The sequence below is a fragment of the Sciurus carolinensis genome, chromosome 15, assembly GCF_902686445.1.
Source record: "Sciurus carolinensis chromosome 15, mSciCar1.2, whole genome shotgun sequence".
In the NCBI taxonomy this organism is placed as follows: domain Eukaryota; kingdom Metazoa; phylum Chordata; class Mammalia; order Rodentia; family Sciuridae; genus Sciurus; species Sciurus carolinensis.
In genome coordinates, this window is record NC_062227.1 from 33,611,064 (window position 1) to 33,625,086 (window position 14,023).

General features: G+C 44.5%; 1 protein-coding gene across 2 annotated transcripts in view; it reads right to left on the reverse strand.

Moving 5' to 3' along the window:
* Positions 1 to 3,168: 3,168 nt before the first annotated feature.
* The window catches only part of Tmem241 (transmembrane protein 241), a 121,607-nt gene continuing 110,752 nt past the window's right edge, over positions 3,169 to 14,023 (reverse strand). For both annotated transcript variants that reach the window (XM_047526892.1, XM_047526891.1), the window contains one exon: positions 3,169 to 5,484. In XM_047526892.1, coding sequence (XP_047382848.1) covers positions 5,365 to 5,484 — 120 coding nt within the window. In that variant the 3' untranslated portion in view covers positions 3,169 to 5,364. The remainder of the gene's footprint in view (positions 5,485 to 14,023) is intronic.

Sequence of the window (14,023 nt, forward strand, 5' to 3'; positions counted from 1 at the left end):
ATGGTCCTGCTTATACTTCCAAAAGCTTCCGGTTGTTTTTACAAACATTTAACATCCAATCAGTCACTGGCATCCCCTATAATCCTCAGGGACAGGGCATTGTGGAAAGAGCACATCTTACTTTAAAAAATTGTCTAAATAAACAAAAAGGGGGAATAGGAGCCTCCTACAAGTCTCCTAAAGATAAACTTAATTTAGTTCTTTTCATCCTAAATTTCTTAACTCTGGATAGGGACGGCTATTCTGCAGCTGATTGACATTATAATCCCCATAATACTCCTCAAGTATGGGCAAAATGGAAAGATATCCTGACAGGTTGTTGGAAAGGACCGGATCCAGTCCTTCGTTGGGTCCGAGGGTCTGTTTGTATTTTCCCACAGGATCAAGAGACTCCAGTCTGGATTCCAGAAAGGCTAATCAGAGTTTTACAGCATGCAAGTGATGCTGCTCCTCCTCGCAATGGCGAGTCTGAGCCTTCCTCCAATAACAAAAACTCAGACGGAAAGGCAAACCCGGAACCTATGGGCCATTGTTAGCCTGGCCATATTTTTCACTTCTAACTAACACATTTTTTATCCTTCTTTTTCTTGTTTTTCACCAATTCCTCTACAAGCCTGTCAATTCTACTGATGATTTTTCAGGTCATGCTGTTTTTGGTGACAAGGATATCTCTAGTCTTTCTTTGCTTTAACAGGAGGAATTTCTGCATTTTGCCGTTGGAATCATACTACAAATCAGACCCAGAGTAGAGCAACTCGTTCTGCTGACCCTAGCTGTAATATTGCTTTTCCTCCCACGTCAGCTTGTGTATTTCCTCCCTTTTATGTTTCTACCAACTAACATTTCTAATAACACCTCTTAACTGTTCACTAACCGTGTGCTATCTCTCACAATACTGGAATGGTTCTTTTGCCACCCGTGCAATTTGCACATTTCTATCTTCCTACCAGTCCTAGTTTCTGTTGCAGATGTAGAATTGCCAGTGCTATTATCAAGAAACAGAAGAGGCTTTGACATTGCAACAGCCGTGATCATTGTCATCACAGTCCTTGCAGTAGCAGCATTGACACAACCATAACAACGATCATTTGGCCGAGAATACAGCTGCAGCCTTGCAGACCATAGAGACTCTATCAGAGAGTGGACTCATTATAAGAACAAGTGGATACCTTGCAAGAACTTTTGGGACTGGGATGCGTTTATTCCCTGAGAGCTGTTTTGTGTTGCCCGTATTGTAACTCTACTGGGATGTATATTGTTTCTGTATTTAATATGGCTATATGGTTTTTCTTCTGTTTATAGATTTGTCAAACAGCGGGCAGGCTTAGGAGCTATGGTGGTACTCCTCTGCCTTGGCCTCCTTCTCTTCATTCGTTTTGGCATGCATCTACAAGCTAGCCAATAGAGAGATCAAATTATCTTTCATCAGGCCATGACCGCCCTAAAGGCCGACAGCCCCCCATTAGTATGGCTCTTGATGCTGGACCGGTAGTCAAAGACGGGTAATGAAGGAGGTGGCTGTGTACCAACCTAAGACAGGAGCTGCAGCATGCTCTGCAGGCTCTGATGACGGGTAAGGACATATGCTGACCACTCAGCCTAAGACAGACACGGTCCTGAGCCTTAGTTTAATAGTAAAGAAGGGGGATCTGTCGGGGTTTCCAGGACCCCCAGCCTTGGGCATGGTCAAGATGGCGCCTGACGCTGAGCCAAAAGCGGCCAGCTATACAGTAAACAACCAGCAAATTCCAATGATTGGCTAGTTAACGATGTGACTAGAGCATGCCCCCCTCGTGTACCTATCCTAGGCTTGCAGCTGTCCGCGTTTACCTCGTGTACTCTCCCCTGATTGGTTGAAGTGTATATAAGCCTGGCGGGTGGGAGAGTGGAGGGGCAGAAGCGGAAGAAGCGGCGGAGGCGGAGGCTGAAGCTGAGCTGGAAGCTGGGAGTGCGCGGAAGCTGGGAGTCAGAAGAAGCTGAGAGAAGAGAAGCTGGGAGTGCGCGGAAGCTAGGAGTAAGGGAAGTGTAGGAGAGGGACTGTACATAATAAACTTCCAAAGCTTCAGACGTTTGTCGTGTCTCTCTCTGCGGGCAGAGGGAGCGCGATAAACATGGCTGTCAGGAAGAAAGTCCTCATGGTTTCAGAGATGTTAGGAATCCACGTCTTGGTACTTCCTGCAGAACTGACGACACTCTGTAAAATGTGGGGTAGGGTAGGGAGCTTCGTTTTTCTTTTCTTTTTTTTTTTTTTTTTTGGTACCAGGGATTGAACCTAGGGGCACTTAACCACTATGCCACATCCCCAGCCCTTTTTATATTTTATTTAGCGACAGGGTCTCATAAATTGCTTAGGGCCTTGCTAAGTTGCTGAGGCTGGCTTTGAACTTGTGATCCTCCTGCCTCTGCCTCCTGAGTCACTGGGATTACAGGTGTGCAACACCATGCCGGGCTTCATTTCTTTGTCTTAAGAAATCTTTAAAGTGAAGACTGCAAGAAGGGGCTTCAAAAAACCAGGGTTTGAGTCCCAGTTGGGTGACCCTGGAATGTTATTGAATTTTTCTGATCTTCTTAAAAAATACAGAGGATGCTGGAAAGAATCAATGACGTGGAGCATACAGAGTATCCAGCACAGAGCTTAGTGATAATAAGCAATGCCTTAGACATCATTATCAGGCTGGTAACCCCAGCAGCTGCTGCCAACGCCCCTCTCCTGCCTGGGACAAGTGAAATAGAATGCTCTGGAATAGCACTGACCTATAGATATATAATGTCTGCAAATACTTTCTAGCAGCCACATTTTTAAAACTGAAAAGAAAAAATTTTGAGATTATATATTTCATGTGTATTTAATTTATATTTGATTGCTCAAAGATAGTATTTCAGCAAGAGTGTGTCCCTACACTTAATGGTACACCTGAATTTGGCCCAGCCACGATTTGATTCAGCGCTCAATGGCCTCAAGTGGCTACTGAGAATATAATCTACAGCCCAGATCTAAAAGGTGCTGGTGAGCCCTTCCCTCCTGGGAGAGAGGAAGCCCAAGTGGGACAGAAGGAGGAGCCTAGAGCTGTGTTTAAGAGACTCCCCCCCCCCCCAGGGATACCAACAACCTTTTCTGCACTAACCCCCTGCCAGGGATGAAGAGAAGAAAAAGAAAGGCAATTTACCAAAAAAATAAATGGTTTATTTTCCTTTATCTCCACAACAGATTAGTAATAATAGACAATCACATAGAAAGCAGATTCTTTATTTAAAAAAAACAAAAAACAAACAAAAAATAACACTCCAGGTTTGATGTGGGGTCAGCAAGGACTAAGAGATTCAGGACCTAAATGGGATAGGAGGACATGTGGGGTTACCTGGAGATTCCCCGTGGGAGCCCAAGGCCCAGAGAGCCACTGCAGAGAAGCTGCCCCACCTCACCGACTGCTGGGCTCACCCTGCATTCAGAGCTGCGAATGTGGACTAGGGTGTGAAAGATGGTAGTTACAGCTTGAAGAAAAAGGCCCAGAAAAAACAGGTGGAAACCAAGGAGACAGGATGACATACTGAAGAAAACACCTTGTCCTCTGCCTCTTGCTGGTGTCAAAGAAAAGACCTAAGGTTTTAAAAACAACAAGACCCTGGAATATAGAAAATAAATTAAAACAAAACAATAAAAAACCAAAAACACCCTTGCTAGAGATCCTTAAAACAAAGAGTCTAAAACTTTTCAGAAAAAATTTTGAGGTCAGTCCTTTTGGAAATGGGGCTGGACTTGATAATTGTGTGGTTCTTTCCTGCCTGAAGAATCTCCATTTGTTTAAATGGCACTTGAAAAAACAGACATAAGATGACATTTGGATAGATACCACTTTCCACAGTAGAAAAGAGCTGGTCTCAATGGTATAGAGTCTTGTAGGAGCCAAAGAATAAGGAAAATTCTACACCCAGATTTCTTATGTGAGTCTCAGTCTGTAGAAAGTTTGACATCCCAGATGAAGAACAAAAGCAAGTTGCAAACCAATATATGTAAAGGTCATTCTGAATATTTTAACCTTAAATGATAAGCAAAGACCAGAAAAAGATAAGGAACTGAATCTAAGGTACTCAAATTCCAAATACACAAATCCATTCCTATTTGTTTCATTTTCTTTTTCTTCTTCTAAAAAATTGGAGAAAACATGCAGAAATAATGGCCACTGATGGAGCTGACTTCATTCTTCACAGGGCCAAGCTTGAACGAGGCATAGCTCCCCGGTGTCACAAAGGGCACAGTTCTCCATTAATAATGTGGGTATCCAATACCACTGGACTGCCCTCCTGCTGGAAAAGACTCACTGGTCACCTCCAAATGACCAAAATCCTCTAACAAAGTATTTTGAAAACATATTATGAGCAGAAATTTTTAGAGTGAGTCATTATTTTCCCAAATCTTTTTGGTGGGTTCAGCATCAAGTGGTCATTTCATGTAAATTTGTTTCTTTTCTAGAGGCAGGGTGTGGGGATTGAATACAATTTTTAATCTAGTCTGAAAAACATACTCCAGTGTTCGATGACTTGAAAATGTGTGTGCATGTCCATGTGTTATATATTGTTCGTTTGTTTCACTCGCCAGGAAAGTGAGTGAAACAGTACTTATAAACCCCATTCCCTCTGCTAATCATTTAGTTATCAGCTTAACCTAATGGTGGGCAGAAAAGAGTATGCAGAAATCAACACGGCATACAGCTCGATGAGTTTACAAGAATCAAGAGCAGGTTAGAAGCAGGAAATAAATAGAAACATCAACCACAAAAGGTCATCACTCACTCCAGAGTTTAAAGTGTCCTTTCTGGCTTCGTACTTGGCCTGACCCCAGTCAACCCACGCATCTTCCCTGCCCCAGGTGGAGGCCCTTAGGAGCATGTCTCTCTCCACTGCTACGCCAGTGGGTGTGCGCTCCAGTGTGAGAACAAAGAATGGACGTTCCCAGGATGTAAAAACACAAAAGAACAAACAAAGTACCACAAAACGCCATGGGCCCACGACCTCAAACTGAAAGCAGTGTTTGATGGAGGATGCTTCGTATACAGTGGCCTGAAAGTCAACCAAGGCGAGTGGAGCCGTCATGGTGAAATCCCATATCTCCTGTTTCTGCAGAACTGGATACAGCACAGTCAAGAGGGATTCTCAAAATGGAAAGACAAAAGAAAGACCATTTCTCTGCTGCAGGCTGGAGGGCTCTAGAAAGTTCTCTGTGAGGCAATGAGAAGTGGTGGGGCCTCTGCATTATGCACCACCCAAACATTCAGCTTGGTCAGGGCTCTGCCCACCTGGAGCCCCAGTGTGGTGTCACGGTCCTTGAGTTCTTCTTTCTGACACTCTCAACGGGATGCTACGAGGTCAGGGCACTGTGTTTTCCAGCTGGTAAACTGTGGCTCTCCTTTTTCTGCCCATCTTTATCAGGAAACTTTCCGCTCTGAGAAAACAAGCAGGGCCTCTCCAAGTCCACCAAGCAGGAGGCTGCAAATGACAGTATGAGGTCAGTTTCTCACTCCTTGCAGACCGCCTGAGCTGCCTGGCACCCACATAAAACAGGACAGGGGACACCTCCTTCAGTCTGCAACTGCGATTCTCCTACCAGCCCAGATTGCCCTGCTTCCCACGTGAGTACAGGAACCACTGGGCCCCTCTGGGGCAAACCTCTGCTCCAGCATGGCAGGTGACGGGGCTGGGAGACCAGCTTTAGTACCTCCCCTCAGGCAAGGCAGTGGTGTGTCCTGCTCCTCCTGACCAGCTCCTGCTCTCTCCGGAGGAAGCACACAAGGTAGAAGGGTTTCCCACAGAGCCCTGGGGGTGCTTCTGGCTAAAGCAGGCGATGGCTATGAAATTATGCAGAGATTCATAATCCTATCATCAGTAAGGTGATGATCCCTGAATCCTTGCATTTCGTTTAGACTAACAGAACATTTAAAGGTGAACATACAAATGGGGAATCATGAATTTGTCACCAGCACAGAAAGAAATATGGTCAGTGATTTGAAAATGAAGTAGTGTGAGCAGGGAAGGCAGTGGGGGGGGGGGAAAGAGTTGAATATTTTAACATGCTAAAATTTAATACTTCCAAAGGTCTCTTCATTTTCTATTTTAAACTTCTCAGTAGACAATCTGGTGTCTGTCTGAATCCCCTGTCATTCTGGGCACTGGGAGGGGCCATCGCCAAGGGATGATAATAGTGGGTCCCTGATGTGAGAGATTCTTTTACAGAGGAGCCAATCGCCCTTTGGAAGAGCCCCTTTTCTTTCCTGCATCTCTGTCCACACACACAATACCCCAGTCCTCTTGTGTGCTCATAGCCAACACACACACATTCAGACGACAGTGCCTTCTTATTTCTAACGTGTTTGGGACGCTGAACACACACAGGCTGCTCACAGTACATTCCGAGTGAAAATATCCCACCTACGTGGGTGACCCTGATATCAAGGTAACTTGCACAACTGTACACTTCTAGTCCAAGAGTGAATTAACTATGTGTGAGAATATAAGAACCATAAACTTAGAATCGGGCCGACCTGAGTTCAAGTTTTGGCTCAGGCATTTATTGGTTATATGATCTTTTGTTATTAAGCTTCAGTTTCTCCATCTGGACCACAGGCTGAACACATCTAAAAGCTTCTGTGAGGCTTAGAAATAACAAGCCTGAAGCAATCCCCCTGTGCTTGGCTAGCGTGGACAATCAACACAAGATGAGAATAACGTGAGAAGTTTTCGAATCAACTGTGGTCCCCGAGCAGCAACCCCCTTTCATGGACCTCATGGCCGGCTGGCCACCCAACCTGAAGATGTCTAGTGATGAACACATCCTATTGTGTAAGCCAGCCTGTCAGAGAAGCTCTGACATTGGACAAATTTGTCTCTATGGACATTTTTCTTGTGAGAGACACTGGGTTGGCCCTGGGGACTGACTGAGACACGGTTCCCCCTCACACCGAACAAAGCTGCATTTTATAACCTCACCTGTGAGTCTAAGCCCTACTTTGTGAAGCAAGGGATACCGAATCTATTCCTTTATCACCTTGGAGATGGGGAAGATCCCCCAAGCCACCATGATCTCCTCTCTTGGCAAGGGCAGAGTGGATGCTGGTTAAGGAGCCAGTCACTAAGGGAGGGGTATGAGGGTGCTGCCCCACCGGGACAACAAAGGGACAGTGCAGATGGAGGGGAGGGGGCAAGGGAGATGTGCACTAAGTTATCTTAAGCGCCAAGTGGGGATGTACTTACTTCTTTCCTACTGAAATCATGTTATAAATACTGAGAACCCATCAACTCAATTTAACTCACAACCGTGTGCCTGGAATCAGTATCTATGTTATGAATCAAATACATCTCTGAGGACTTTACTCATCTACAGTCATCATTTATAGGTTACTTCAGGGAGAAACTGGGGTCCAAGTTCCAACAGACCCTATTCACAGCCCACATGTGAAGCTGGGAACCTGCTTGACCCTTGTCTAGTTCAGGACCCCAGAAACTAGGGTGGGGAGCTCTGTGGCCTCTTCTCTTTGGAGAAGCCATTTCAGCCCACACAGGCTTTCCTCTATAGACCAGGCTTTTCCTTTGAAGCAGATCTCCCGCTTCCCCTCTGTAGCCCCTCAAGATGGCCTGCGGTATCTCAAGTCCCCAGGCAAGTGCAGAGTCTCTGTAACCGGATGCAAAAGCTGCATGGAGTTGCATGGGTTTGGATGGCTTTTATTTCTGGAAATATAACTGGGGGCTCAGCCGTTTTATACGTTTCCCACTAATCCTCCTAATCACCAGGGAGAAGACCCGGGGCAGGCTGGCTCTCTGCCACCTGTCCTCCCACAGCCTGAGAACAATGCTGGAGTGTAACAACCCCATTTCATCTCTTTGGCGGAGTGACTTTACAAAACACCCAGGGAGCTTAGTGAGTGCTAAAATGAAAACAACCTCGGGTTCCTTCTCTGTGAAGCAAGCCAGGGAGGCCAGCTTTGATGTTGTTTTCTGAACGGCAGGAGAAGCTGACACGGTCCCGGATTCTTAATAGCATTACAACTATTTAAGTCAGAGCTTGACTGAACTGTTTGCAAATTTTCTAATCCTCGTCATTCCTGAAATGAACACACTTCATGTAGCTAAGGCATAAACATCTGACATGTGGCCAGGAATAGCCACCACGAGCTTCTTTCAGGGGGACAACACCTTGCCAGCCCTTCTCTCTTCCCCTTTGGGGTACCAAGGGCCTCATCTCAATTCTACTTCTATATTGTGGTTATTCAGTTAATTCCTATTGAACCCAACAGACTGGATGGAGAAGGTATCGTTTTCTTGGCTGCAGGCCCAGCACCTAATGTGGCACTGGATAAATATTTATTCAGCAAATGACTGAATTATACTTGTTCTCCCCAATTCCATTTATATTCCAAACTACTTTGCTTTTTTTCTCTCTTCCTACCAAACTGTATCTACCCAAATGTCCCATTCCCTCTGGGCCTTAATGAGTGACAACTTATAATCTGATAAATTATGATAAAACTTGAGAGGTAATGAGCAATAATGATTGGGAAGGCCCTACTTAGAAACCTTCAAGAGGAGGTTTCAAATTCTTTTTTATAACCTTTATTTTGTTTATTTAGTTTTATGTGGTGTTGAGGGTCGAAACCAGTGCCTCACATGTGCTAAGCAAGCGCTGTACCACTGAGCCACAACCCCAACCCCTCAAATTCTTAATTCAAATGGAAAACTGATAAATGTCAGACACGAAGATTCTAATGGTATTTTGGAGTGTGTTGGAGAAGCTCTTCTTGCCCTTAAACTCATTCTTCCTATGCAAAGGATGTCCCCTAAAATCAAAGGGATGGGACATCTTTACTCCAAGATGATTTAAGATTATTTTTAAAAGATGCTTAGTGCTGGGGAGGTTTGTTCTAGAATGGAGTTTGAACCATCTTCATGATTGGCATGGAGGCTCAATGAATGATGGGCAAAGAAGGAAGGAAAAAAAGAACAGTTGATCGTGGAATCCTTAGAATAAACACTTGGCATTTCCTTTCTTGCCTGTACCTAAACCATTTCAAAGACCAGGGTGAATTTCCTGGTCTAGAAAAGAGGATTCAGAGAAGAAGCTCCACAACTAATTCTACTTGACAGGGATACTGCTCACAGGTCAGAATATTTCCCTTTTCTATGTATGAACTTCTTTTGCTAAAAATGTAGAATAAATTAGTATTGATATATGCCATAAAACTGTTAGTTAAAAAACAAATGATTAAATATAAATCTTGATATTTAAATCACTGAACTTGAACTAGATTGTTTTTATAACTAAAAACAAGATAACTGGCTGGACAAGAACAGTTGTTTTTAATTAAAGACTAAAAATTGACCAACTGGGGTACTTAGGTTGGGAACTGTTCTTGGATACAGTACTTGTTCGTTCAGCATGCACTTGGTGCTAGACTAGAAAGGTAAAGGTGCACAAAGTCTAGCCCCTCTGCTACAATTGCTTGCAGTCTTGTGAGCAGGATAAGTCTGCACACCTAGCTGTCACTCAGCACTAGCCAGTGCTTCCAGAGTCAGACCTAGAGTGGGTGAGAGGTGCTGCTAAGAACTTGACCCCTGAGCTGATCCAAATCTCTAATCAAGAGATGTGCAAATTCTGCAATTTGCTGAAATTTCAAATGGCATTTTCTCCACTCATTTCCATGAACCTTGAGATCACTGATTCCCAAGGGGGGTGATTTTACTTCCCCAGGGAGCATGTCACAATGTCTAGAGACATTTTCCATTATGGCTGAGGGTGTTTTATTAGCAGTTAGTGGGTTAGGGTTCAGCTTTGCTGTTGAACCCCCACAACAAAGAATTATCTGACCCCAAATACCAGTGGTGTGCAGAGTGGGAAACTAGATGGCCTATTTTGTGCAACTAAGCTGCTATCCACCCAAGAAGGTGGATAATGAGATGTGTATGACCCTAGCCAGAGTCATAGACGGGGTTTACCTCTGTAGCCTCAGGGCCCAACCCTGTACTTGTGTGGCATCAATAAACATCCAAATGCCTGGATGCAAGGATGTCAGCTGGAACAGGTCCTCTGTTTGAGCCCACCCAGGGGTGGGGAAGGTTGTACTGAACTGGAAAGCACCTGTGCACATGCAAGGACAGCTCTGTCCACTCCAGCATATTTCTGTATGCAAGAGCAGACCCACGTTAACTAACAGCTGTTCCATATTTTCAAAAGAATTTGGAAATCTGGACTTGTATAAGAAAATCACCCGAATTCTAAATGTTGATGACTAAGTCAGAATTTGAAAAGCAAAACACAAGAAACTATAACTGCACAGGCAAATGCAGTAGGTGAAAAAAGAAAAGGCCTGCAGCCCCTGTCTTGTGTGACTTCTGATGGGTCTAAACTCCCACACCACAATGATCAACCACCCCCTCCAAGGATCTGAGGCGGACTGAGAGTGGTCACCTAACCACATCTGAACACACCCAAGCACAGATAATTCAACTAACTCTGTGCATGACAGAACTCTGAATTACAGTCCGACACGCCCCTTCTGGCGGTTCACTTTGTGGTAGGAAAATTCTTTGAGTCTGAAAACACACCATCCTTAACCTTAAGAGTTCTAAAAAAACCAGGAAATTCCAAAGTCAAGGTTCCTTTTGCAATAATCACACATGCTGCTTCCTTGATTTGGATACACACAGGCTTTCTTTCCATTTTGTTTGGGGCATACCCTCAAGTTCACAGGATGTGAAACAGTCTGGAGACACAGCCTCTTGTAGACTAGAGTCTTTATAATATCCCAACTTAGCATTTCCTGGTCACTGGTGAACTGTCTCACTCTTGTTTCTCACGCTCAGTTCAGCACCTAGGTTTTTCTAGTTCATTCTGAAATTCTTCACAAAATGACTGATGAAGGCTTATGTGTAAGAAAAAAAATACTATCAAGAACTTAGACTAGTGGGTTGGGGATATAGCTCAGTCGGTAGAGTGCTTGCCTTGCAAGCACAAGGCCCTGGATTCAATCCCCAGCATTGCAAAAAAAAAAAAAAAGAAAAAAAAAAGAATTTAGACTAAGCATGATGCTATGGTGCATGCCTATAATCTCAGTAACTCAGGAGGCTGAGGTCGGAGGATCACAAGTGTGAGGTCAGCCTCAGCAATTTAGCAAGGCCCTGTCTCAAAATTTAAAAAAAAAAATGGCGGGGGGGACTTGGAATGTAGCTCAGTAGTTAAGGCCCCTGGGTTCAATCCCCATTACCAAAAAAATAAAACAAAACACCACCATGACTAATACCATGAAGGTTAAGGATATAGAAATTTGGGGAAAGACTCAAGAATATCCCAGGAGGCAAACGTTTTCTCCCTTGGCTGTTGGGTTTGGGACATCAACCAGCCCACCACTTGATGTCATTCCTTTCCAGGATAAGCGCAGAGGAAGAAAGAGGGAGTGTGGATTAGCTGCCTGACCCACGGTCCCAGCTTAAACTATCAAGTCTCACCATTGGCACCTCCTGCTCTTTACTGCCTGGGTGCGAGGGGCTGAGTGCTCTCCTATCCTTGGTCTACTTAAGCCTCTCCCTTCTGCATGAGGTTCAGTATCAAGCCAGTTCAGGCCCTTCTTCTGAGTACTCCTGTCTTCTCTCCCTCCTTGGATCCTCATGCTCAGGGGCATTCATACAACTATTATTCTATCCACCCCATGAATTAAACTTTTGATTCTCCTTTTCATTGAATGCCTCTTGAGGGATGGATGATGTTGTATGCTTTTTAATGGCTTCCATATATATATTGCAGATGACAGTCACTCAATAAGTATATTTAACTGATTGACAGAATCATAGCTATCATAGTAAAAATTCAAATAAAAGGTGACAAGATTTTTATTGTACACAGTCTATACTGCAGGCAAGTCCATGCAGTATAGACAGTATCTGAGCAAAGCTAAGCAATTGTATGTTTTTTCTTTGGTGATAATACTGGTAAAGAAATGTAAAAAGCTATTCTTAAACTCACGTCTACCTCATTGTTGCAGTGCTGTTCTGTGGGAAAGAAAATCCGTCAACCGATACATGGAAATTGGGATGGAAACAAGCCAAAGTGGCCCTAAGGCCTTTCTTTTTTAAAACAAAGGATAGGGGACCTGTAAATAGCAAATATGAATTCGTCTAAGTAAGGTGCTGGTTTTGTGATTCTGTATAGGCAGGCAGTCCATGGTCCCAGGGAAGGAAAGCTGTGTGTCACCAGCTGGTAGCTAGCGACCAGATGAAGACTCACCAAAGACTAAACTTCATGTGTGACAAAAATTTCATCTCCCTTGGCAAGCAGTATCCTTGCCAAGTATGGTTTCATTGTAGAGATACTGCCATGGCTAGGACCCCCAAATCTCATCCCTCCCTGCAGTGAGCAGAGCCCCCACACCTGGGATACGCCTCCTGATCAGTCATGGCACCATGCTGACCACTAAAATAAAGGGGGTTACTTCTGCAAGGGGCTGAGGGAGTGAAGGTGGAAGACTTGTACTTTTTTGCTTGATGTATTTCTGCATTATTTTTTTCTTTCAAAGAAACATTTATTTTTTGAAAATTTTCCAATTAGTTATACATGACAGTAGAATGCAGTTGGACACATCATACATAAATGGAGGGTAACTTCTCATTCTTCTGGTTGTACATGATGTAGAATCACACCGATCACATAATCATATACACACATAGGGTAATAATGTCCGATCCATCCTACTATCCTTCCTACTCCCATACCCCTCCCCTCCCTTCATTTCCCTCTGCCTAATCTGAAGTACCTCTAGTTTTCCCATCCCCTATTGTGAATTAGCATCCGCATATCAGAGAAAACATTCAGCCTTTGGTTTTTTGAATTGGCTTATTTCGTTTAGCATGATATTCTCCAGCTCCATCCATTTTCGGCATTGTTTTAAGTATCTTACAAAAAGCACATATTACTCCATTGTTTAAAAATACTGAAGTATATCTATGCCCCAAATGAGGGCACGCCATTGGTAAGAGCAACAGCGAGCAGTGTTAACCATTTAATCTCCCCATTGCTTCCTCCTTCACCTTCTCCTGTCCTGTAGACAAAGACTATAACCCTTGGTCAGGGTCACACCTGCTGGTCTGAATATCAGAAATCTGAAAGGGATAAAGTTCTTCCCTAGGGATAAAGTACTTCACCTGCTCAGCTCACCAATGGACAGTGTCGTGTAGAGAATTGAGAGATAAATAACGTCATACACTTCCTGGTGTGGTCACCACCAAGGGGACCTCAAAAAAAAGGCATGGTCCTTCATAAGTTCAAAAAGCCTGATTTGGGAGGGCCAGCCTGAGAGTGCTGGTCACAGATGAGCCATGCTATGGCAGTAATGCTTTTCTGAGCAGCTTCCGCACATCTGTGTTACTGGCAGACCAAACGCCCTTTGTGAATCTAGGGAAATGAGGACTGTGGTCAGAGCCCTGTGTTCTTTGCCGGGAGCCGAGTCCTAAAGTTACCAGCACAGCTACCATGCCTACCATGTTCTCCTGCTGACAGCAGGTCACCATGTCCTGAGTGGCTACGTCCTGCACGCCTTCTCCATAGACATCGTCCACCTCTGCCTCTGCCCCTGCTAAAGTGCCTGCGTGCTCCAGAGGCCCCTGCAGACTTCCTGCACCAACCTGTCCTGCACACCCCAGAGTCACAGCCCACTAGCTACTGGGAGACAGGCAGACCTTAATGAGTGGATAAATGGCCAAATGAGGTGGTGGTGGCCAGAACTGTCAAGAAGGATATTAAAACGGACTTGCACAGGATGTGGTCAGGGGAAGCCCCTCTGAGTCACCTTAGCAGGGAGATATGGTGGACACCAGTCATGGCCAGGTTAAAGTCTGGGAGGAAGGTGTCCCAGGTCAAGTGACTGAGCTTACAGGCGTGGTCAAGACACAGAAAGGCCTTTCTGCCCCTGACCTCCAAGGTCTGACTTAGCCAGCTGCCAGCAGCTATCTCCACTGTGGTCCAAGGAGTAGTTCAGCCTTATATCCA